The 22,242-nt window shown below is 40.2% G+C and overlaps 2 protein-coding genes across 2 annotated transcripts in view; one reads left to right on the plus strand and one right to left on the minus strand.

The window, feature by feature from the left end:
• The window catches only part of LOC149246244 (FtsJ-like methyltransferase family protein), a 107,170-nt gene that overhangs the window by 26,419 nt on the left and 58,509 nt on the right, over positions 1-22,242 (plus strand). The window lies entirely within an intron of this gene.
• LOC149246245 (uncharacterized) lies at positions 6,824-8,500 on the minus strand. The gene is made up of 2 exons (XM_089455649.1): positions 7,086-8,500; positions 6,824-6,962 (listed from the first exon to the last, which is right to left on the minus strand). The coding sequence occupies exon 1, from the start codon at positions 8,368-8,370 to the stop codon at positions 7,324-7,326; it is 1,047 nt and encodes a 348-aa protein (XP_089311775.1). The 5' UTR covers positions 8,371-8,500; the 3' UTR covers positions 6,824-6,962; positions 7,086-7,323.

The following is a 22,242-nucleotide window of genomic DNA, read 5'->3' on the forward strand; positions in this document are numbered from 1 at the left end:
CACCTTTGAAAGAAACATTGAAACACTAGATGAAATGAAAGTTGTTATGAAGTAGTCTATGGTTTATGACAAACTGCCTAGCAAGATGTTGAAGAGTTTATGTCTCTTGTTTGTCATAAAGTTTGGGTATTTGATATGTATAAAGTTGAAATGCTTCCGTGATTTTGATATGGCTAACTTCATGCTTCTATAGATTTGGTTGTACTTGCTATCCAAGCTGTGTAGGTACACAATCCTCAATATGGTGAAGATGTTCGTTGATGTGATAAGCATGATGGGGATGATGATAACTATGATGAAATGGTTGGAATCCACGAAAGCTGATCTCTTTGAGGAAAACTGAATAGAAGAGATCTCCCTAAGATTAAGAGGGAGTCTGGATAAAGAGATGCTCCCTGGTTGAGAGGGAAGGCATAGCTTGGTTTGATTGAAGAATGAATTTTGGAGGATATGTTGCTGCATTAGAAGTAGGAAAGGAAAGTGTATGATTGAGGAATCTTCTATTAGAGATTCAGTTGATAGTCCTACTATGAAAAGTTGAGAAGCGACATCAAGTTGTCTGGAAGAAGTAAAGCATTGCCTGGGATGATATCTGGAGGACACTTTGTGTTGATGTCTAGGTCCCGAATTTGGAAAGGTGGTGTTGGTTATTGAGCTCTGTTTTTGGATACACACCTGGATTTCTGGGTTGGTGGTTAGCAAGTAAGTTTGATGGTACCTAGAGGGGCTAAAAGCTTAAGTCCAACTTATTCCCACTTGGATAGATTGCATTGGTCAGGAATCTAGTCCGTGGCATTGCAATGCCTAAATTGTTGACAGACCAATGGAATCTAGTCCATGGCATTGTGGTGCCTAAAAGTTCTTCATGGTTCATATAGTTGAGATCTTCCATTATATTTGTATATCATGAATACCTCCTTAGTTAAGAGGGAGTGTTGGAAAATGTAACTAGGTTTGGTCTTCATTTAATGTATTTGAGTCAATTTGTAATATACTTGCCAAAATAATAAAGAAAAGAATTATTATTATTATTGTGACTTATTAAAGCATGGGTTTCATGCTTGGGCCACCATGTTTTAGGTGAAAGTGCCTATTGAGGACTTCTAGGATTTATTCATAGTCAATAGAGTCATTTTACTTTTAAAGAGACCCTTCTTGGGCTTTTGAATCATGTAAAAAGGTAGTATTGAGTCAAATGTAATTTATGTATCCTCCACATCAGGTTGGCCTAAGGACACTGATTCGACCTCACATGGAACCTATAAATAAAAGCAAGTCGAATTCATTTCCATCACTTCAACTCAAGCAAGTTTGATATCTCTAAGGAAGTTGGGAAGAGCGAAGTCTGAAGTCGAGAAGCCAAAGGAAGTGAGAGTTGGGTGGAGTCTAAGGAGAAGAAGAAAAACGAAATTTTGGTGCCTCTCTCTCTCTGTTTCATGCTCTAGTTTGGGAGATTGAAGTCTTCCAAGTTTTGTTGATGTCGGAAGCTGCTTGATGCCGGAGGCTGCTAAATAGTCGAAGTTGCTGGAAAGGAGGTCGAAGATCTGGGAGGCTGACTTGGTGTGGAGGGAAGGTTTGGTCTTTGTCTAGGGTGAAGAGTCTCAAAAAATACTATTGAAAGGAAGAGAATTTTGACTGGGTTTTCCCCTCAAGGGGGGTTTTGCCCTGGCATAGTGCCTACATCTGGTGTCCATTGTTTTATGTGCTATTGCTTTGGCAATTGCTTGATGAACTAAAATAAAGAAGTTGTAGAGAACCATAATAACAAATCAAGAACATCACAAGTAATTATCAAGAATAAAAAAATCTTTCTGCCTTTCTGATTATCTAACAGAAGTGGCTTGTCAAGATAAGCTTAATTATAGAATTATCCCTAGGAGAATTCATTCAACATACATGGCCCATACATCGTGATATGCTATTTCGCAGTAAATGCATCCAACAATGTTAATTTATGGTATGTTCTATGCTTAGTGCAGTTTACTTGAATTTCTTCTTATTAGCCACTGTTTAGCAATCACAGAAACATAAAGTAAAATGCAGATAGAACATTAATAGATCGACAGAAAACAAGCCAAGACAAGAGACACCAGATGTGGCGGCTATCCAGGGACGAACCCTAATGTGGGGGAACCCTTTGATCAATTCTTCTTTAATCTTCAATAGTTCAACATAGAGAAATAGTACAAATACATAAATCTGTAATTTTATGACAACATCAGCGAACCCTAACGAACAAAGTCAAAGCTACATGAAAACATACAGTATTTCCAAAAATTCTAAAAGATACGTTAGGTTTCTTACCAGTGAACATTTCTTTGGGAGTCTTGGAACCCAATGCTTGATGAGGGAAGTCTTGGAACCCAATGCTTGATGAGGGCATCGGTTTTGAACATATACGACGACATTCGCAACTTCGGCCCATAGAAACTTTGGAAGCCTTTGATCATGGAGCATAGCACGGACAACTTCCACAATCGTACAATTCTTCCTTTCCGCCACACCATTCTGCTCAGGAGTATATGGTGTTGTAGTCTCCCTCTTAATGCTAGCCTCTTTGCAAAAGTCATGGAACTCATTGGATTCATACTCAGTCCCATTATCATTCCTTAAGATCTTGATCTTCTTTTTGGTTTGATTCTCAATCAAGGCTTTGAAGTGACGAAACGAAGAGAACACTTCATCCTTCTTTTTCAAGAAGTATATCCAAGTCTTGCGAGAATAATCATTTGTAAAAGTGAGGTAGTATAAATATCCTCCCAAAGAATTCATAGGCATCATACCAGATATGTTGGAGTGAACCAATTGCAATATCGGAGGTCATGCTATGGCTTGAGGGGAATGGTCCCCTTTTAAGCTTTCCTTCGGCACATCCTGGACATACATCTTCTTGCTCTAATTTGAACTCGGGCATCCCGGTCACCATTTGTCTCACATCGGGTAGAGCTTTATAATGAAGGTGGGCAAACCTCCGGTGCCATAGTTCGAACTGAAGAGATGTGTCACAAGTCATGACACCCAATGGACTTCCTCCGACATGATATAAAGAGTCAACCCAAAACCCAATAGTGAAAGCATCTTTGAAATTCTTTTTCCATACACGTAGCTTGCCATTGATGAAGGCCACCTTGTAGCCTTTCTCTTCCATTGTCGAAATGGACACCATGTTCTTTTTGAGATCAGGTACATATAAGACTTCTTGCAAATGAATTGTATTACCCTGATAAAATTGAAGAGAGACATTCCCTACGCCTTTCACAGCATATTTGGAGTTGTCCCCAAGAACAATTTCCAGGTTGGTCTCCTTCTCTGTCAGATTAGAGAGAGCTTCTTTGTAACCAGTGAAGTGCCTTGAGACACCACTATCAATAAGCCAATTTCCCAACGAATCCGGAGTAGTAGAGAGGGTCGATATCAGATAATATTAATCTTGCTTATTGTTAACAACGTTAGATTCATACCTGGAGTTTCTTGCCTTCTTGGAGAGTTCACCACATCCTTGATTTCCGACATTCCTCTTTCCTTTGCCATTGAACCTGCCCTTCCTTTGATTGTTGTTGGAATCGCCTCGGGAGTGATTTTGATCATCGTCATGAGATGCGTCCTTTCTATCAGGGCACTCCCTCGCATAGTGGCCAATTTTGTTGCAAATGTAATATCTGCCTTTGCTTCCACCTTTCGGTCTGCCCTTTTCCTTAGATTTTGCCCCGAAATTATTTTCCTTTTAGCATGAGAGGAGAATGTAGCGGGATTGCCTCTAAGTGAAGGCATTTCCTGCTCTTCCATCCTTGTTTCTTCTTGAATGCATCTCGCCATCAATTCCTCAAATCCTGGGATTACATTATTGTTGAGAAGAGTGGTCCTAAATATATACCATTCAGATGGGAGCCCTCCGAGAGTAGTGATGGTCAGTTCCCTGTCAGGAATGACTTCCCCAATTGATAGGAGATCATTTTTGATCTCGGTGATCCTTAAGAAGTAGGCTTGCGTACTGTCATCTTTGCCTTTCTTAATTTCCTTAAGCTTGTTCTTAAGGAACAAGCTTGATTTGCATCATTAACTTTAAATAAGCTTACCAGTCTATCGTAGACTTCCTTGGAGGTGGTCAGCTCGGAAACATAGGCCACTAGGCGCTTGTTGATAGAGTCCCGGATGATCTTCTTTGCTTTGACTTCTCCCCTAGTCCACTTGTTCCTTGCAGCAACAGAGGCATTTGATGGAGGCTCAATGATTCTGCCTCTCACATGGTCCAACACTTCCTGCTCTTCCAATGTCAGATCAAGAGACATCTTCCATCCGTGATAGTCGGACTTCTCACGGAGCTTGTCTTCAGCGGGGAAGTGTGATGAGGACCCCATGAAGTCTTTAGGATTGCTTCAACAACCTTTGGTGATTGCTCGTGCTCTTGCTTGGGCTTTGTCTTCACCTCAGCTCTGATACCATGTTAATTTATGGTATGTTCTTTGCTTAGTGCAATTTACTTCAATTTCTTCTTATTAGCCACTATTTAATAATCACATAAACATAAAGTAAAATGCAGATAGAACATTAATAGATCGATTGAAAACAAGCCAAGACAAGAGACACCAGATGTGGTGGCTAGCCAGGGACAAACCCTAATATGGGGAAACCCTTTGATCAATTCTTCTTTAATCTTCAATAGTTCAACAAAGAGAAATAGTACAAATACATAAATCTGTAATTTTATGACAACAACATCAAACCCTAACCAGCAAAGTCAAATCTAGTCAAACAAGATGAAATTGACCTTCAATATGCTTGGTCAATTTCCCGGTCATCTAGGCCTCCAACAACAAGAAGAGGTAGCCCATAAACAGTTCGAAAAACCCAGTCTAACTGCAGTCAACTGAAGTCAACATGTTGCCACAAACTAGGGTAGTCAATGCTGGTCAAACTAGAGGTTAGAATGCCTCTGTTTTTGTGCCAAAATTTGTGGTTTGCCTAGGAGATGCAGCCACACCAAAACTGCAGCCCTGAAATGCCCACGCTGGTCAAAGAGATGACCTGCAGCTTCTGCGTCCTCCAAACTGTGTCTTTCTGTGTCCTCCTTCCTTGCCCTTCAACGTCCTCCTTCCTCCCACGTGTGAGCTGCCCCTCCTTGTGTGTAAACCCAATGATAAGGAGAGAGAGAGAAGAATGAGTGAGATGAGATGGTGAAATAATGCCTCCACCTATCATGTATTTATATGAGACATTGAACATGTGTGCCACACATTTAGCTGCTGGCCGACTTTGACAATTGTCAAGTAATTACAAATAAATTCATATCTCCATAAATACTTGTCAGAATCGAATGATCGTTAGATCAATCCTACGCCTCTTGACGAGAGGAATCCAAGAAAAATATCAACTGCCATAAATAAGATGACCCACATGGAGTTTGGCCCTATTTGCCAATTTTAACAAACAATTAGCCCTAGTATAGCGAAAATCTCATCATCAATGTATGTGACAAAGTAAGAGAATAAATAGCATTAAATTTGTACTTAGCAAAAATCAAGTCCAAACCAAGTGATGATGAGAAATGAATTTTCATCATTTGTATTTATACATCTGTAAGGAGTTCGATTTAGCTATTTCAGCCTACATTAGCCCCTAAATTAACAATAATGTACAAATAACTAACTTTTGGTGACAAGCCCACCAAACTAGCTCATAAACAAAATAACAAGCCTCTCAAGAGGTCGAATGATCAATAATGAACATCGTTGGGCTCCTTAAGAAGCCTGATAAAATCCAAAAGTGCCATAATGATGAATAGGACTTCCAAAAGTAATGGAGAAGGGGTTGGCCCTTTGTTTTCCACATAGTAACCCTGTGGTGCTCCCAATGGGTGTGAGGGCACACAAATGACCTCATGAGTCTCCAAGTAAGTCAAGGATGCCTGTAGACCATTTGTGAGGGCTCAGATGCTGGTGTAAGTGATGCCACATCAGCATACAAGTCTTATGTCATTTACCAAGTGCATGGTACAATTGTGGGGCTAGCTGGGTAAAGGTGAACTAGGTGCATCTTCCTCATCCAATAGGTGAATCTTGAGCAATCTTTGAACATCTCTGGGGATCCATGGAGTGTTGTCCAATGTTGTTAAAAGCGCGAGCGGGATTTAATCGGCGCCGGGAAAAAAGCAGAAAAAATCGTTAAAAGCGGGAAAAAAGCGGAAAAAAGCGGGAAAAAAGCGTTTGGCACAAAAATATTCATTTTTTTTCAATTTTTTTAATATCTAAACCATCTACAACATAAAATAAATACATTGACACATAAATATGATAAAAAAACTAATATATAAGATGTTTAATATCATTTCTAGCGCTAAAATCACACATAACATTGAATCATGTCCTGAATAGTAAGTCCTGAGTCCCAACTCAGCCTCAAAATATCAACAAAAAATATGATAATGTATCTCATCATGTCATAATGTCATATACAATAAAATGAAAGTCTAATCCTATTGATTTCCTCTGCCCCTCTTGCGAGAAAATGGCACAACTTTCTCTTTCCCTCTAGATGTAGAAGCTGGTGCCTGTGCTGGTGGAAATGGCAGTGGAGTCTGACGTGCTCTAGAAGCTGAAGAACTAGTAGTAGCAGCTACAGGAGGCTAAGGTGGACGGAGACCACGTCCTCTACTGGTGGTAGTGGTAGCCCGGGTAGGCGGTGTCACCTCCTCCTCCTGCTCCTCCTCCTCCACCTGCTCCTCCTCCTGCTCCTGCTCCTGCTCCTGCTCCTCCTCCTCCCCCTCCTCCTCCCCCTCATCCTGCACTAACCAATCATCAGTGGGATCCATTAGAGGCCTCTTGGTCTCAACCCTCCATTCAGCAGTGGTGTCAATCCCATCCAATGAGATGGCTTCCGTATCAGGTGTCTTCTCTAGTTGTCTCACCCACAATCGAAGATTGTAGTAGACATAGACCATGTCATTAAGTCTATGGGACTCCAACCTGTACAAAGTTCATGAAATAATAATTAATAATTAATATTATAAAAAAAATATTGTTTAAAACTTTAATGAATTCAAAAATTTATTTGGAAATTTGCAATATTTTAAATGTTTAAGTGTTAACCTATTGCGCTTCTTGTTGTGTATTTTTTCAAATACACTCCAATTGCGCTCACATCCCGAGGAGCTGCATGTTTGGCTGAGGATGCGTACGGCAAGCTTTTGCAAAAGGGGTACTCTGACACCATACATCTTCCACCATGCGTCTACAACAAAATTACAAATAAAATTTTAAATAAACATAAGAAAAAAATGGAATTTGAAGAGACAATGAAATTTGAAACAAAGTTACAAAGTACAAACTAAAAAATACCTGGCATTTTAATCGTCCTATCAGTGACAGCCATCTCAAAGCCAAATGTGCCACCTGACATCTTATATGTCTCAATTTGTCTAGAGATCTCTATACGTTCTTCTGGAGATCTCACCATCTTCTGGACACAGGTTAATAATCCTTCCACGACCTCAACATCAAAATCAAACCCACATGCATAAGAAAATGCAGGGTTCAGGAAAAGCCCAGCAGCATGAATGGGACGATGGAGTGTGTTGTTCCATCGCTCATCAATGACTTCCCATAGAAGGAGTTGTCTCTGAAACCCATCATCTCCCTTATCATCATAGTAGGACCAAATGGCTTCTTTGGCCCTGTCCATGGCTTCATACAAATAGCCCATTGCGGGCTTCTCACCATCAACCAACCGAAGAACCTTTACCAAAGGTTCTGTAACAGCGCACACCTCCTGCACTCCCGCCCAGAAGTCTTCCTGGTATGAAACTAGTCTGCAGACGGCCTCTCCTTCTGGTTTGCGGCTCATTGACGAAGCACGCCACTCCTCTGAAAGAAACATTCTCTTCAAATCCCACATAGAATTCAAGAGGGATTGAAGAGATATGAAACTCGTCGCAAACCGTGTAATGGCGGGGCGCACCAACTCTTTGTTGTTGGTGCATTTTCTCATCAAGCTAAGCACAGATGTGTGATTGTAAATAAATTTTGTGATGCTTTTTGATGAGTCAACAATCTCTTTGACAAAGGGAATTTTCCCTATGTCCTCTAACATCAAATCAATACAATGGGCAGCACAAGGTGTCCAAAATAAAGTAGGATGCCTGTCCATAAGCATTCTACCAGCAGCAACATAATTTGCAGCATTGTCCGTTATGACTTGGACAACATTTTCTGCACCCACCTCCAAAATAAACACATCCAGCAAATCACATAAAGTTCTTGCATCTTTGATTTGATGAGTTGCATCAACAGATTTGATAAACATAGTCCCCTTGGGACAACTAACCAAGAAGTTTATAAGGGTTCTCCCCTTTTGGTCAGTCCAACCATCTGACATAACAGTGCATCCTGTTTGTGCCCATGATGCCCTAAAATCCTCCAATCTTTGGGTGCAGTCACGCTTTTCATCTTGAAGAAGCCGGCCTCTGAAATCATGAAGAGAAGGGATTTTGTACCCCGGGCCAACACTGGCAATAACATCAACAGTAGGTTGGAAAAATGGATTATTCCTTATAATGCTGAAAGGAATATCACTCCAGAGGAGAAATTTTGTCATCAACCTGTCAGCTTGTTCTTTTTCAGTTCTTTTTAGCATTGAACCAATAGTTGGTTGTGAACCAGGTGTGGTTCGAGGACCAAAATATGATGATGCAGCTACCGGATTGACTGACGCTGCAGTAGAACCAGTGCCACTTGGCCCACTTCCTTCAGCTGACCTTTTTAGTTGCCTTTTGAGTTCTTCTTTGGCCTCTCTAGTGTGCTCTAATTCTCCCAATGCTCTCATGGCTCTTTGGATAATTTCAGCAGTTGTATTTCGACAAGGCCCCACATCATGTCCAGGGATTTGTGCAAGGTGGAACTTCAACCTGTACACCCCCCCGAATATCTCCTTTCCACACAACTTGCAATACAAGTTTTGTCTATCATTCGGAGTTTTAGGTTCACCATATTCCCAGAAAGGATCCAATTTCCTTGGCATGTTTGTTTTTGAATTTTGAATTTGCAAACCTATGGAAAAATAAGGATTAGGAAATAGGAATTTAGGATTACATAATACAAATTACAATTTAGCATTTACAAAATTACAAGTTAATTATTTCCAAAATCCCAATTTCCAAACCCAAGTTACCCAACCAAATGCCAATGGCAAATGCCAAAAAACAATGAAAATTCAAAAAAAATAAACAATGTTTAAAAAAAATGAGAAAATAAAAATAAAAAATTGGTTCTCATAGTCATAACAAATTACCCATCCCAAATCAATGAAAAATTACAAAAAATTCTTGAAAAACAATGTAAAACAAAGTTTTTATAGAAGCAAAACAAAAAAAAATTAATCTACATACCTTTTTTATGGACAAATTGGTGATCTTGTCTTGGATTTCTCCTAAAACCACTTGGATTCGCTCCCAAATTCGACGGAAACCCTTCAGCTCCTCTCCCTCACCTCTTCTTCTCCTCCTCCGCGCGCAGACAGCATAATGAAATAAAAAAAATCGTTTTTTGCCTATTAAAAGCCCGCTGCCCCGACGACCTGCGATTTTTTCCATAAAAATCGCGATTTTTTAAAAAAAACGCGATTTTTTCCGAAAAAATCGGTATAAAAAAAAAGGCGCGATTTTTTGGTATAAAAATCGCGATTTAAGCGGGAAAGGGAAAAAATCGCGATTTTCCGATAAAATCGCGATTTTATCGCGATTTTAACAACACTGGTGTTGTCTATTGTTGTGGAGGCCCATGGCTCTAAATGCACACCCTGTTGATCTAGATTGTCATTGATGTCAATATGGCAATAATCTAGGATACTAAATGATGATATGAAGCCAAGGAGAAGCAGAGTAGATCTGTGAAAAGAACAGGAGCAGTCAAAGAAGAGCTATCGGAAGAGGTCATTGGAAGCCACGAGAAGCAAAGAGGAACACATCGGCGGAGGTGCATAAACAGTGTTAACAGAGAAATATCAGAGGAGTTAACATATCGGAGGAGTATTGCAGAGTATCAGAGGAGTTAACATATCGGAGGAGTATTGCAGAGTATCAGAGGAGTTAACATATCGAAAGAACGGGGGTAGGAAAGTACGAACTTCCTTGATTGTGGCTGAAGTCCCGCACTCAATCGTAACTGTCGATCTCAAAGTCAACCCTTAGACCACGGTCAACTGTGGGGGTCAAGGCCGGTTTTTAATCCATGTGCCAGACGAAGTCTCACAAACCGTCGATTGAGATAACATTGTGGACCTGCTGCATCATTATAATACATCTTAAAGAAATATCACATCTGCCATACCGCAAGTGTTTAAAGCCTTGTCATGTTAAAACCTCCGATCGCGATATTATTATAGACCCGATTGCGCCATTATAACACGCCCTATTGTAATATCGCATCTGCTGTATCAGAACTTTCATATCGCAATTCATAAATGATGTGACAGTAAAAACTGCGATTGCGATATTATGATGGACCCCACTGCACCACTATGACATAGATTAATGTAATATCGCATCCGTTGAATCACAAAGTTCAAAAGGGATGACATGTTAAAACCATCGTTTGTGATAAAGTCGTGGACCCGATTGAGGGTATCAAAAGAAGCTTATTGGAATATCGCATCTGTCACATATTGCAAGTCTGGAAGAAATGTAATGATGGTAAACCACCGATTGCGATTAAGGTGATGATGTGGCAAGTGGGACCACCCATTATATGTTTTTTAACTATGCTGATATGTGAAGATCGATGATATTGATATTGGAGGACAGAGTATGTTATGGGCACTACTTGTAAAAGACCTCTAGAAGTTGTGATTACGATTAAAGGAATGATGTGGCACATGGGATCTCCAATGTGGATATAACCTCTCTTGTGATGCGATTTCCATGAATAATTAAGTCTGTGGATGAAAGGGCATCTCTGATATAACTTTAATATGCGACATCATAAGTCAGCTTCTCTTCCAAATGAACGTGTCTGTTGAGTATTGGTGAACTCGAAGAGACAGAGGAAACCAAAGATCGAGAAGTCGAATGTCGAGAAGCCAAAAGGTCGAGCGAGCGCAGAGGAAGCCAAAGGTCAGGCATATCAGGCATCTATAACGGAGAACAAGAAAAGGTTCACAACTTGTGAATTGGAAAAAAACAGAGAAAGCCGTAGGTCAAACAGGAGGACAAAAGTAAGTCGTAGTCTAGCAGGGTTGGGAGCAGAGAATAACTACCAAACATATCTAGACAATATACAACAGAGGGTTGGGGCCCTTGGGGTTGGTGCCTCAGAATTGGTAGGATTGGTGTCCTTGTAGTTGGTGCTCCTAAATCCAAGGTTGGTGCCCTGGAGGTTGGAGCCTCACAAAGTCCAAGTTGTTGCTTGGCAACTGGTTGAAGCCCTATATACATTGTACTTGATTTATTGTAAAGATTATATTAATAAAAGCATTTATTTCTGGTGTTCATTTTTGTGGTCTAAATATAAATGATTTAACTGATAAAAATAACAATTGAAAAGAAATACTGATTCACCCCCCCCTAGTATCATCAACCTTCGGGGCATCATTCCACGCTCGACCCAAGGTGCGGGCAAGGAGAAGGGGAAAGCCAACCCTATGTGGACCCAATGGAGGAATGTGGACCCAAGTGGGAGAAATGATGAATGGGTTACGATGAGTGGGAGGGGAAAAATTTTAATGGATGAGGGAGCGGGACCACGCAACCAAAATCGGGGCTTTCCATGTAATACCATCCCTAAAACCCAAGGGTCAGTAAAAGATATTCCATGGGACTAGGGTACAAGGTTAACACCAAAAAGAGGTCTAGGGGATAGGAGCATAGACCTAGCCCATTATGTCCGTGAATCCCCCCATTAATCTGTGCCCAGGAGTGTCCATGATAAGCAAACTATAATACTCAATTACCAAATGACAAGGCATACTTTTAGGTTCGGGAGGCCCACCTTCAAACATACAATCATGGTAGACGGGTGAGGGACCGCATGGCTGGCTTAGGCGGCGGAGAATGTTAAAATTTGGGTACCAGAGGACAAGTGGTTCCCTAAGGCTTTGATTTTTGGCCTAGGGAAAAGTGTCCAAATTTATTTTTTACTTTTCTCCTAAAGTGACTTTATAAGTGGTAAAGTCAATTTAATTTAAAAGTGACTTTATAAGTGGTAAAGTTACATTCCAATTTAAAAGTGACTTTATAAGTGGTAAAGTTACATTCTAATTTAAATGTGACTATATTAAAGTTAATGAAGAATTAGAAAGTGAAAAAGTGACTATAGAAATAAAAGGCTAAGTGGGTCTTTATTTAAGTGGGTGTGTTAAAAAATAGAAAGTGAGAATTAAATGTAGATTCATTCTCATCCTTAGATCTAAATGAATCTCAATTATTAGATCTTAGGGTAACCCAAAAGGTCATTTAGAGAGTAAAAGGAGAAGAGAAGTGAAGAGATCAATTCATTCTTTCATGAGCATTTGAGAGAAGGAGAAGAGAGAGCAAGGAGAAAATTTTTGAGTAGTGAGGAAGTGAAGGAGAGCAACAAGAAGACATTTTAGCAGATTTGAGCAACAACATTTATTGGTATGCATCCCAAGGCAAAACTGTACAACAGGAGAAAGGCACAAAAATCGAGGAAAAGGGACAACAACAAGGGCATGAATTTCGAGGTAGTTTTTGGCCACAAATTTCGAGCCAGTCATACCGCTGAAACCCATATGGTCCGTACAGCAGGTTCTAGGCACGATTTTCGAGGCAGGCCATACAACATATAAAGCTATTTTATTGCTAGAAAAATTTTGGTTTTGGCAGTTTCCTGATTGGCACGGTTTTCGAGGCGGAGTTCAAGCGCAGAAATTGAGATAAGTTGTAATTTGTGGTTGCTGAAATTTTTACTATGTATTCAGTTTCTCTGTAAAAGCATTTTCAAAAATAAAGAAGAGCTCTCACACTGGTTTTCCCCAAGAGTTGTAGGGGGGTTTTCTAGGGTCACATTGACCAAAAATCACTATGTTATTTTCTGTGTGTGGCTGTCATAATTTTGCTGTGTTTTTATTTCTGCAATTTCAGCAGTTGTGAAATCTCTAAATTTGTGTTTTCAGAAAATATTGTCATTTCCAGATTTTAGAATTTTTATCATGGTTGGAGTGATAAGGAAAACTGATAACTGAAGTGGGGGTTGAAATTCTTCATGGTATCGGAGCTTGGTTCGCTGAAAAGTGCAGTTTGGGACAACAAAGTGAAAATTACAACACGCTGATTTTTACACAGAAAACAGAAACCTTTACCACAGATTTGAAAATTTCAGTTTGGTAGAACAGTGAAATATGTCTTTGGGTTTGAGAGTTGAAGACAGGTTGGATGGGAAGAATAACTACAATGCATGGAAGGAGAGAATCCAGAGCATCTTTGAGGAAGTAGAAGTCTGGGGCATTATGGTAAATACCACACAAAACCTAGTGGTAGTACCTATTGACTCTGTACTGTTGATAGAGTTTAACAAAAAGAATGCTAAGACAAAAAGATTGATTCTAGAAGAAATCAAAGACCATGTCATTCCTCATGTGAGAGGAAAGATTTATGCACATGAGATGTGGACAACCTTGACCGGTCTTTACCAGATCTCAAATGAAAACAAAAAAATGGTCCTAAAGGAGAAACTGAAGGCCATTAAAATGGTTAAGACTGACAATGCTACAACATACCTCACAAAGATCACTTCAGTGAGAGATGAATTGGCAGCCGTAGGTGAGATCATTTCACCCACTGAGTTGGTGAGGATTGCTTTGAATGATCTTCCCAAGACTTGGGAGAATTTTGTGGATGACATTGTTGCACGGGAAAACCTTCCTGATTGGGAGAGGTTGTGAGATGATTGCATTCATAATGGTATCAGAAAGAACCATCTTGGGGCAGCCAAACAAGTGGAGGAGGATGACAATGTGGCATTGTTAGCAAGAGGCAAATAGGGTAGAGCAAAGAAGCAAGCTTCCAATAGTGGAGGCAAAGGCAAAGGCAAAGGCAACCAAAGTCAAATGTTGGAATTGTCAAAAGTTGGGACACTATGCTGTTGTGTGTTCGGAGAAGAAGAACAAGAAAGGGAAAGACAAACCCATGGCAGTTTCTGCAGAGATAGAGAGCTTCTCAGAGAGCTTTGATGGGGAGTTTGGGTTCATAGCTTGTGAGGCTACTAGTGCATGATCACCTGCCATACAGGTTCAGAGGGAGTGTGCATTCCCCGCTACTATCAGAGCATCTTCTAGCATTTGGTATGTTGACAGTGGCACTTCCTGCCACATGATAGGAGTTAGCGAGTACTTCTCAGAGCTTTCAGAGGGTGATACTAATATGGAGCTAGTACTTGGTGATGACAACATTGTTAGAGCAGTTGGTGTGGGGACATTGACATTTGATAGGGGACCCAAATCTCCCTTGAAAGTGTCAGATGTTTTGTATGTGCCTAGAATGAAGAAGACCTTGATATCCGTCTCAGCACTTGAGGACAAAGGGCATGATGTGTTGTTTAGGAGAGGGCAGGTGCTTATATGTCTTAGGGGAACTCCAACTGCTTCAGCTAGAGAGATTGGTGTTCACCATGGCAAGGTGTACAAGTTCTCATTCCAGCCCCTGATGGCATTGAGTAGCAACACTCGAGACAGGGCCAACAACAGATCTAGCGGTTCAGAGTTGTGTGAGGTTTGGCAACGCAGGATGGGGCACATGTACGTTGCGGGAGATCACCGCTTGTGTGCCAGATTTCAGTTCTGATCACCTTGATGTATGCAGAGGATGTGCTATGGGGAAGTTTGCCAGACCGCTTTTCCTAACAGTGACAACAGAACAACCAGGATCCTTGACTTGATTCATATTGATGTGAGTGGTCAGATGTCTCATGTATCCTTGAGTGGCTATGGGTACTATGTTTTATTCATTGATGACCACTCCAGGAAGACCTGGATTTATTTCTTGAAGAAGAAGAGTGAGGTCTTCAAGTGGTTTCAAGAGTTCAAAGCTCTTGTGGAGACCTAGACAGGTAGGAAGATCAAGGTCCTCAGGTCAGACAATGGTGGGGAGTATACCCTTCGTGAGTTTGTTGATTTTTGTGCTGAGGCTAGCATTAGGAGGGAGTTCACAGTTCCTTACAACCTCCAACAGAATGGGGTTGCGGAGAGGAAGAACAGATCCATTGTAGGGGTTGCTAAAGCCATGCTTCATGATCAGGGGTTACCTTTATTTTTCTGGGCAGAGGCCTGCAACACTGTTGTCTACTTGCAGAACAGGAGTCCACATCGTGCCTTGGGGAATGTGACTCCGGAGGAGGCTTTTTTTAGGAAGAGGCCCGATGTTGGGCACTTTCGTATCTTTGGGTGCCTTACATATTCCTATGTTCCCAAGGAGAACAAGACCAAGCTAGAGCCCACTGCAGACTAGGGCATCTTTGTGGGCTATAGCGAGACCTCGAAAGCTTATCGGATTTATATTCCTGCGAAGAGGAAAGTGGTTGTCAGGCAGGATGTGAAGTTCGAGGAGGAGAGAGCTTTCAGGAGGTCATGGGAGTTAGAGTATCTAGAGTCACCAGACCCTCAGGGGCAGTTGAGTCAGTCACGGGGATCCAATGGTTAGGGATCAGGAGGTACATCGATTACAGTGTCAGGTCCATTAGTGAGCAGTGGCTCTCAAAGTTAGGTGGTTGGTTCTTCGGGTAGCATGCAGGGCAGTCCGCAGAGCAGTTCATAGGGTAGTCCACTAATGGATAGTTTGCACGTTACTTCAGTGTCTACAAGCACAGATTCAGGAATGAGTTCAGTTGGCAGGCCTTCAGGAGTTCAGGCTTCTGATGATGATGAGGATTCTTTCACTCCGGTGGGAGAAGTATGCATAGGGAAGAGGAAGCCCAAGTGGCTTCACGATACCTTGCGAGAGGCCACATCAGTTGCTGGGCCAAAGAGATAGGTCAGAGAGAGTAAACTACCTGAGCGGTTTTGTAGTTACATGGCATTGGTAACAAGCATTGTTGACTCTAAGCCTTCTAGTTATGAGGAGGCAGCCAACCAACAGAGTTGGAGAGAGGCCATGATGGAGGAGTATTCTTCTATTATGAAAAATGATGTTTGGGAGGTAGTGCCGAGGCGTGAAGGTAAATCAGTTGTTACTTCCAGATGGCTCTACAAGATAAAGCATGCTGCAGATGGTAGCATCGAGAAGTTCAAGGCTCGATTTGTGGCAAGAGGGTTCTCATAGGCAAAGGGAGTTGACTATGAGGAGACCTTCGCTCCCGTAGCTTGGTATACATCTATTCGCTCCATTATATAAATTGAAGCAGAGATGGGTTGGAAGATCCACTAGATGGATGTGAAGACTACATTTTTCAATGGCTTCATTCAAGAGGAGGTTTATATTGAGCAGCCGCAAGACTTTGAGGTGCATGGGAAGGAGTCCCATTTATGTAGATTGAAAAAGGCACTCTATGGCCTGAAGTGAGCTCCCAGAGCTTGGTACTCGAGGATTTATACATACTTGCAGCAGTTGGGTTTCACAAAGAGTGAGGCTGATCTGAACTTATACTTCATTGTGGTGGGTGAGGAGCCTCTCATTCTGGTGTTGTATGTTGATGACTTGATCATCACTGGTGCAGAGAGACTCATTGAGGGCTGCAAGAGAGATCTTGCATCAGAGTTTGAGATGAGGATATTGGCTTGATGCCTTATTTTTTGGGATTGGAGGTGTGGCAGGAGGAGGGAAATTTCTTCCCGGGACAAGGGAAGTACATTGTGGATATTCTTAGCAAATTTCACATGGAGGACTGCAAACCCATGTCTACATCTATGATCACTAATTGGAAGAAGCTTCACGCTTCTGATTCCGAGTTGGTGGATCCTATTCTATACAAACAGCTGATTGGTAAATTGATGTATTTGGTAAACACTTGACCAAATATATGTTTTGTAGTTAACACTGAGTCAGTTCATGTGTGAGCCCAGGAGAGTGCATTGGGTGGCTACAAAACACATTCTTTGTTACTTGCAAGGCACTGTGGATTTTGGTCTGGATTATAGACAGGGTGATGGAGTGAGACTGGCAGGGTACACAGATTCAGATTGGACAGGTTGTGCTTTAGATAGGAAGAGTACTCCCGGGTGCTTTTTTGGGTTGGGTTCGGCAGTTGTGTCATGGATCATCCGGAAACAACAGTTAGTTGCACTGAGCTCAACTGAGGCAGAGTATATGGCTGCTAGTTTGGCTAGTTATGAGGCCATATGGCTTCACAAGATGTTCTTTGGTCTATTTGGTCAGAGATTGGGACCTTCAGTAATTTACTGTGATAATCAGAGTTGCATAAAACTCACGGAGAACCCAATTTTTCATGACAGGTCAAAGCATATTGAGATCAAGTATCACTTCATTAGAGACTATGTCCAAAAGGGAGTTGTCAAGCTTGAGTACATTTCGACAAATGAGCAGGTAGCGGACATTTTCACCAAAGCCTTACCACGGGGCAAGCATGTCTACTTCAGAGACAAGATGGGAGTGGTGAGGAACACTTTCCTCGGTAAGAGGGAGTGTTAAAATTTGGGTACCGGAGGACAAATGGTTCCCTAAGGCTTTGATCTTGCGCCTAGGGAAAAGTGTTCAAATTTATTTTTACTTTTCTCCCAAAATGATTTTATAAGTGTCAATGAAGAATTAGAAAGTGAAAAAGTGACTATGGCAATAAAATGTTAAGTGGGTCTTTATTTAAGTGGGTGAGTTAAAAAATAGAAAGTGAGAATTAAATGCACATTTATTCTCATTCCTAGATCTAAATGAATCTCAACCATTATATTTTAGGGTAACCCAAAAGGTCATTAGAGAGTAAAAGGAGAAGAGAAGTGAAGAGATCAATTCATTTTTTCATGAGCATTTGAGAGAAAGAGAAGAGAGAGCAAGGAGAAAATTTCTGAGTAGTGAGGAAGTGAAGGAGAGCAGCAAGAAGACATTTTAGCAAATATGAGTAGAAACATTTATTGGCATGCTTTCCAAGGCAAAATCGTACAATAGGAGAAATGCACAAAAATGGAGGAAGAGGGACAACAACAAGGGCACGAATTTTGAGGCAAGTTTTGGGGCATGAATTCTGAGACAACAATATTGCTGAAATCTGTACGATCCGTACAATTAGTACAATAGGTTTTGGGCACGATTTTCGAGGCATGTCGTACAACATTTAATGTTGTTTTATTGTTGGATTTTTTTTTGTTGGCAGTTTGCTGATTGGCATGATTTTCGAGGTGGAGTTCAAGCACGAAAATCGAGATAAGTTGTAATTTGTGGTTGCTGAAATTTTTACTATGTATTTCAATTTCTCTGTAAAAGCATTTTCAGAAATAAAAAAGAGCTCTTAAACTGGTTTTCCCCAAGAGTTGTAGGGGGTTTTTCCGGGGTCACATTGACAAAAAATCACTATGTTATTTTCTGTGTGTGGCTGTCATAATTTTGCTGTGTTTTATTTCTGCAATTTCAACAGTTGTCAAATCTCTAAATTTGTGATTTCAAAAAAATAGTCATTTCCAGATTTTAGAATTTTTATCATGCTTGGATTTAAAACTAAATGCATGGAGTGATGAGGAAAACTGATAACGGAAGTGGGGGTTGAAATTCTTTAGAGAAATGGCACAACGAGCTAGTTGGTCGCTGCTAGGGGTTGCCGACTGAGGACCATCTTGGTCTCCTGGGGATATTACCCACAAAATGGTTGGTAACAGAGACTATTTCTTCTCAAGGCTCTTCTTCAAAGAACTTGATGTCCTTTTATCACTGTATATAAGATTGTAGTTTCTTCCTTTCTAGTGACAAAAATCCAAGATCTTGCCAAGATTATCTTTCAACAGTATTCCTGGTCTGCTACAGGTCTTCAAGATAAATAACTCTATAGAAGATTTCAAAGAGACTGTTTCTTCTCACAACCGAAAGAGGCTTAAAGCCTTTCTTATCTCTATCACAAAAATATCAAATACTTCCATTGCTTGATGCCTTTCTTATGTCTATCACAAAAATATCAAATACTTCCACTGCTTGATGCCTGTAGCCTTTCTTCAAGAATGATCGAGTTGCCTTCCAAAAGATGTATGACTCAATGTTTTAATAAACGACCGAGCTGACTGAGCCATACCCTTGGCTGGTCCGGCTCGATAGAAAAGCTTGTTCTGTGGCTGGTTTGTTACTGAACCAGCCAAGCCGGTCACTGACTTAGTTGGTTTGGTAACAAATGGGCCGGCTCAGCGGAGTCCGTATTAAACCAGTTGAATCGGTCAAAGACGCCCAACGATGCTTTTTGGAGTGAAATTTGGACCCCAAACACAATTAGTTTTTGGTTTTAGGTTTTCTTGAAGCCCATCTACCTCTCCAAAGCCTATAAAAGCTACCTAACCCCCTCACATTTCCTCACAACTATCTCTCTATATTCTAATGCTTTGTGTTTGGAAACATGAATGAAAATATTTAAAATTATGTTTTTTCATAAAAAATAAATATTTAATGTGCTTTTACAACCACCGAGTCACTGAAATCAAACCGGCCGAAGTTGATATTGAGTCGGTTTCAGAGTCGGAGTCGACCCTCGGCCAGTTTCGAACCCGAGTAGGAGTTTTAAAACATTGGTATGACTACAAGATGTACCAGAAATTTTCAAAACACCAAATAGTGTGCTCAGACTTCAAATATATATAGTTTAGAAAACAACACTTAAATACTGAGAATGGATCCTTTTCATATTGTCCAGACTTGGAGAATGTATATGTTGATACTAAGTGTCACAAAGTTGGCTTCTTAAGTGATTGACCAAGCTTAGATCACATCATTTTAGGACCGCGATTCCCTCCTTCAAGGATGAAGACCTCTGATATATGTAACCCCAACACATGGCTTCTAGTCTCACTGTTAAGTCTGCATAATATAAATATAAACTCCAAAACTGTGCTTCCTTCTATCTCAAAAAATTTATGTACAAAATTGAAATTCATCAATTTGAATTTTATTACTTGAAGCTATAATCTTCCAAACATAATGATTTTTATAAGATTGGTTCACTGATCAGACTAGCCATGCTTGTATGTATATAGATTGTGATTCACAGGATCTTGTCTTCTTCACGTTAGTATAGGATTGTGAAATTTCCTTCAAGTATGATGACCATAGATGAGCGATGAATCAACCAGAAGAGATCGATCTTGATATTAATACGTGCACAGGACCTTGGCTCCTTCAGGAAGTTTTAGGCCTCCCAATAAATATGTATGCTTGAAACTAGAGTTTTCCATATAGGCCTGCAAGGCCTCTATTCAACTCGAATATACTTGCTTTCTTTGCTAATTGAAAGGGTTGCTTCTAAGTGAAACCCAAACATAATCTCTGTCACCCATAGTGCTCAGAGGTTTGGACTTCTTTATTAGTGATTACAGGCCATACAATGGACATATCCTCCTTAAGTTGTGAAACCAACCTCTCAAACTTTAAGAACAGTGGAACGAACAAAGTTTGACCTTCCGGTTAAATACTCAAAAAAACTTGGAATATGTAGATCTCCATTGAGTTACAAGGTTATATGTTAAATGTATGGATGAATGATGACACAAATGAGAGTGAGAGGCCTGCTTATATACTAGGCAGGTGCCTCTTCATGGAGAGTCATGTCTCATTTAGACACGCCTCTTCAACCTAATTACTAATTAACTAATCATTATTTATAATTATTATCATTTACATTATTTCCTATATGTTTTATTCATAACAAACAGAGCCTTTAGGCTCTCAAAAACTTATGAATTTTATGCACAGTCTTGAAGCCTTAATATTGTGATTAGGGCTTGTATTTATGCCCATATTTTGGATTCTTTTCCTTCCAGAAACTCGGTCGTAGGTATACCACTGTCTTTTGATGTGATGAAGCCTTACTTAAGTGATCTTCTTTCCTCGCTAGACCTACAACATAGTTCAATACTTCATGTTGACTTCTCTTTGAAGAGGAAGGAGGCCATGGATACTTGTCAACAAACTTCTTAGTGATTGCTTGCTCTCTTCCTTGGGCTTGTCCTCACCGAAGCTTTGATACCATGTTAATTTAGGTTAACATGTTCTTTGCTTAGGACAATTACTTCGTTGTTCCATATTAGCCCATTTAACATTCCATTTCATTTCCATTAGCAATCACATAAACCATTAACACATTGACAGTGACTGTAGAAAGAACAATAAACAAATGCAGAACACAAACCAAGACAAGAGAACACTTGAATTTGGATCAAGCCAAGGAAAAACCCCAAGATGGGGAAAACCCTTGATGAATTCTTCTTATTATCAAATATCAAATGTTCAGTAGAGAGAGAGAGAGAGAGTACAATAATTGAAAGTCAAAATTGACTTGCCAACTAAGTCACTGGACACGTCCCTCAGGGTCACGTGTCTTGCATTTCACGTGCCGGACACAAAATATGACCTAAAATGTGTCCAAAACTGTTTTTATTGTGTCCTCCAATTGCAACATGCATTTTCAACGTGGTGAAAATGTGCCGTAACATTTTTGCCCCTTAGAACACGTGTCCCACGAAAAGTCACTCATAAAGCCCGCATAGGGTTCATTTTTTTGTTTTTTTGGTCATTTTCCGTTGTCGAAGCTCGCTGGAGACATTGCTGTGTTGGAACTTGGTCATTGTTTGCTCATTGGAGTCGTTGTTGTGTTGTGTTGGAAGCAGTGTTACTTGGGAGCGGGAGCGACATTTTCAAAAGCTCCTGGTTTGGGAGCGAATCCCGGAGTATTTTTTATATAATATATATATATATATTTTTTATATTTTTATATTTTGATACATATATGTCAACAAAAACATGTAGAATGATGAATTAGATATAAAAAACATAAAAAAAACATAGATTGAACCATATAACAACAATCATCTAGAAGTTATAATCTTCATCAACCATGTCCACAAGTTAGTAACATAGTAACATACAACATATTGAGTCATGATTCATCAATCTTAAAGTTTCAAGCTTTCAAAATTCAATATATAACATTTATCATCATTGATCACCAAAGTTGTACTTGTAAACTAAGTGTAACCATTACAACAAATAATATCTAACATGAAATGAAATGTTATAAAATGAAATGAAACAACTTTCAACTTTCATGAAGCATCATATTCATAATTCATTACTACTGGGTTTTTTTTTTACAAGAACGGTTATGG

This window comes from Pinus tabuliformis, chromosome 7 (genome assembly GCF_031772625.1).
Source record: "Pinus tabuliformis cultivar Carrire ecotype Pingquan chromosome 7, CPIR1, whole genome shotgun sequence".
NCBI classification, from domain to species: Eukaryota; Viridiplantae; Streptophyta; class Pinopsida; order Pinales; family Pinaceae; genus Pinus; species Pinus tabuliformis.